At 38.4% G+C, this 4,345-nt stretch overlaps 1 protein-coding gene across 1 annotated transcript in view; it reads right to left on the bottom strand.

The window, feature by feature from the left end:
• Nucleotides 1–1,351: 1,351 nt before the first annotated feature.
• The window catches only part of PLA2G4F (phospholipase A2, group IVF), a 27,702-nt gene continuing 24,708 nt past the window's right edge, over nucleotides 1,352–4,345 (bottom strand). The window contains 2 exon segments of the mRNA XM_009319214.1: nucleotides 1,352–2,926; nucleotides 4,247–4,345. The exon segment at nucleotides 4,247–4,345 is cut by the window's right edge and continues 100 nt beyond it. Coding sequence (XP_009317489.1) covers nucleotides 2,697–2,926; nucleotides 4,247–4,345 — 329 coding nt within the window. The 3' untranslated portion in view covers nucleotides 1,352–2,696.

Genomic DNA, 4,345 nt, shown 5'->3' with positions numbered 1-4,345 from the left:
CAGGGAAGTGGTTGAGTCACCATCCCTGGAGGTATTTAAAAGACATGTAGATGAGGCGCTTAGGGACATGGTTTAGTGGGCATGGTGGTGTTGGGTTGACAGTTGGACTCGATCTTAGAAGTCTTTTCCAACCTTAATGATTCTATGATTCTAAGAGCAAGACTTAGGCACCATGCGAGTTCTTCCTAGGACAAAAAAACCTGGTGCATTCCTCCCATTTTCAGGGCTCCTTTCTCCATTGGCACTCCTTTGTGAGAGAGCTCTAACCAACCCTGGGACTCAGGGGGTGGGGGCAGGAACCACACCTGCTTCCCATTTCTCCTGAATGTTCCTTTGACTTGGGATGCCAGACTGGATTTCTCCTTAATAACTAGGCTTGAATTTAAATGCCAGGACAAAAGACACATTCCTCCTACAAGACAAGAAGCCTTTTAACAAGACTGAAGAACATATGCTGTACAGTGAGTGCACAGACTTGTCTGTGGACAACTCTCCTGCCATAACATGGAGTTTCAAATGAGGTGGCTACTTACACACCAGTTTAGGAAATTAACTATTAGGGCCCCATATCTTGTTCCAACAAAGCCACCCTACCACTGTGGAAGAGCTTACAGGGAAGCTGTGCCTCAAAAGACTCCATTGTATATGCCTAGCAAATTTGAGCAGATACAGTTTTTGGAGAAAAACATTCCACCTTCCCATCTATATGCTGGTATCTAAATACCTACATCTTCACAGTGTCCAAGCATCTGCAATTAGAAAAGGACGTCAAAACCAAGAAAGCAGAAGTAAATCAAACCATGCAGCTCAACTCAGATTCACATCAGGAAAAAAAAAAGGAACAACTCAGGAGGAACAAGGGAAACTCCCATCCTACTACAAACAAACTTTCAAAGGCATGGCAGCAGGCTGAAAGGCAGCTGAGACAAGAATACTTGAAAATCTTATGTGGAAAAAATATACAAAAGTCACTCAGTAAATATGACAGATGTCCAAATCCCACAAAGCAGGTAGCTGTGTGGCACCAATTATAAAGAAAAATAATAACACTAAACTGCTGTTTCTCTTATTTCAGCTTAAGGAAATAAATGCTAAGGACATAAAGGATACGTCCTTCCAGATATCAAGGAAGTTTAATCACCCAGGTGAAGTCACTGTTTGAAATAAGTCTACAAAATTCAGTTTTGAGCCATGCTTACTCAAAGACAAGTCTCACAATTAAGAGATTACTTTCTACTGCTGTGCAGCACCAGTCCGAGATGGACTTGGTAAGTCACTTTCCCACTGTCAGGTATCCTGATGTAATAAAAGAAACTATGCAATACAGTATTACATTGACTTTTTTGCTTACTTTTTATTGGAATAAGGAAAAATATATCAAGACAAGTGTTCATAAGAAAAACTATGAAAAGCACATTAGCAAAACTAATATTCATTAAGAGAAACACATTAAAAATATATCAAGAATCATACCTGTTTATAAGCCTTTACATCATTTCAGAAAAGACAAGTTTCCTGTCTCCCATTTTCAATACAGAATCAGTACATTCAGCTCAATGTAAAGGCCACAAAAGTAAACAGTGTTTGTTTGCTGCCCTTTTGTATTAGATATTTTCCAACTGCATAATTCAGTACTTTTTCTCTGAGCTTTCTGCAAAGTGAGGTGAATTCCATCCCATAGCACAGCAGCATCTAACATTATTTTATTCATTCACATTCATAACGTGCCTACCTTGAATATTGACGTTCTAAAAATATATAGACACGCAGACAAATTCCTTGAACAAAAGTCTGGCTGAATTGCAAGCCCAAGTGTAAGGAAAAAAATATCTAATTCAGGCTCTTCAAAGGAGCCTTCCTTCCTCTTACACAGAAAGAGAAAGATGAGACTTATAACATTTTTGAAGTTTCATCAGCTTGTGATGATCAAACTGTAGGAAGAAGCAACACAATCCCGTGACGGGTCTTTAATTGTTAAATACAAAAAAGGGAACTATTATTTCCTCAAAAACAAACGGTTACCAAAGTAAGGTACTCTATATTGAACTGGGAGATTAAAATCCATTATAATCCTTGAGAAGGGTAGTAAGGAAATATCACAGAGATCTTTGAGACCACGAATGGCAAAAATGGAAAACAGACAATGATTGTTCAGTCTTGAAAGTACATGGGCATCAGCCAGTAGCAAGTTGAAAGTAAAAGGACACATTTTCTCTCTCAGTGCATAGTTACAATCTGTGGAGTTCCTTGCCAAATGATGTAAATTGTAAAAGTTCATGGAGGGAGGTTCAAAAAGCAAGAGAGGAACGTATAGAAGAAATCAGTGTTTCCTCGAACACCATCACACCTTTGACAAAAAGAGGTGCTTCATTCAGTAGAGTTTGGAAGATTATTCTCCAGATGCTTGAACTGTTTGAACAGACCTCCCTAGTCATCTGGTATCAGTCACTGTAAGATGAGATACTGGACTAGATAATTCCTTACTCTTCCCCACATGACAAAGCAACATCCATGCTGTACTGTACATCCCTTGGGTTTTCATAAGAGCATCTTATCTGGAATGAATTTTCAGTGTCACATGTACTACTCCCTTCCCAAGATGACAGTTTCCAGCATTCTGGTTATCAGTATTCTGTCTTGAACCACATGGCTCTCTTACACTGCAGCCTGTCTGTATCCTCAGCTATAGAAGCTGCTCATGTATTGGACGTATTGATGACTTTCTTCAACTTTCTCCTTTGCAGAGCCAAGTTTAGGGTTTTGAAAAGAGTGTCCTTGCTGTTCAGAACATTGTAGCGATTCACTTCCACTAACCTACTGAAATCATATGGCTCAAAGGTGAAATTTAGTGTACGGTAAGGAGAATCTTTTGCCTCGATGATGAAGTCACCAAAGGATTTCTCTTCTTCTGACTCACGTTTAACTCCTGCAGCAAGGAGAAAAAAAAAAAAAAACAAACCACAACACAAAAACCCAGCTGTGATGTACTCATTTTACTTGGATTCTGCAAGGAGGATATCACAGATAACTCTGTTGAACCTTAACTTTTTCCCCAAAGCTCCTCCTCAGAGATTTCAGCTCCTTCAGGATCCAAAATGCTCAGAAGCTGAAGGTAAAGTATTATTACCCTTTCTACTTCCACTAGACTTCAAAATACAGGACTAAAATACATTTTCATTGAGATAAATTGTTTAGTGCATCCATGATGATCATGCTCAAAATAGGAAATACAAAGCTCAATTCTTCCTGGAAGTGCTGTTCTACACTAAAACAAAAGACACTAACACCCTGAGTTCAACTGAACTTAGGAGGTTAGTATATACTCTTCAAAATATGGTAACTTGTATTTTTAGCACCCTACCACTTAAACTTAAATACCAATCTTGAAAGATGAATGTTAAAGTAATTTGCTAAAAACACTTTTGGTTGTTGCTATTATAGAAATAGTAGTCTTGAGCCATATTCAAGCCCAATACTTTGAAACTCTTCATCGTTGATGAAGAAACGCAGCCAGGGCCTGGCAATCATTATAGTATTAATACAGATAGCATTAACAGAGTGCCTTAGATCTCCCTTGCCTGCATCAGTCTTGCACATTCCTTTTGATGTATTCCAAAGGTTTTCTTCAGGATGCTGTTTCCTCCCAGCAAGGGAGAAATAGGACATTTAATTTTGTCTGTCTCTTCTTAAAGGTATAGCTCTGTTTCATGCCAGTGTTCTTCCTTGATAGATTGAGGTGGGCCTTACAATCTATATTAATCACATTAAATAAAGCAAGGATCGTTTATCACTTGACCTTACACTACAAGGACACAGGCCATTTAGCATTGAGTTACATGATCTGACATACAGATTGGTCCCCAACACTTTGCTGCTTAGTGGTTTATTCATATCCAGTAAACAAATGAACTTATTTAATCTGATTTATAGTGCTTTCCTATATATTCAGAGTAATTAGAAGTAATAAAATCAGGTATCGGGGCAGAAAGGTTCACAAAGAAGCAAAAATATTGCCTAATTTTGATTCTTCCAGCCTTTAGATTTTTTTTTTTTGTCAGCCTCTTCTCCCACTCTCCCTTCCAAAAAACTAGTGGAAGCTGATTCTGCCTTAGATGAAAGTAACAATTTAATAATTACAGGGTAATACTAAGAAGAATGAAAGGAGGGACACTGAACCCACTGAATTTTCCCCAGCAACATACCCAAAGGATTGTAAAAATAGCTCTTTAAGATACAGCTCCCTTACCTGGAGCTTTGTATTTCTGGAAGGTGTCATTCACCAATGGGAAATGGAGCACAATTGGAGCCTTTGGATTATTATCATCCACAAACATGTAACACTCTT

This window comes from Pygoscelis adeliae, unplaced genomic scaffold (genome assembly GCF_000699105.1).
Source record: "Pygoscelis adeliae isolate BGI_AS28 unplaced genomic scaffold, ASM69910v1 Scaffold22, whole genome shotgun sequence".
In the NCBI taxonomy this organism is placed as follows: Eukaryota; Metazoa; Chordata; class Aves; order Sphenisciformes; family Spheniscidae; genus Pygoscelis; species Pygoscelis adeliae.
The sequence above is the reverse complement of the archived record's forward strand: the minus strand, read 5'-3'. Positions and strand labels throughout refer to the sequence as shown.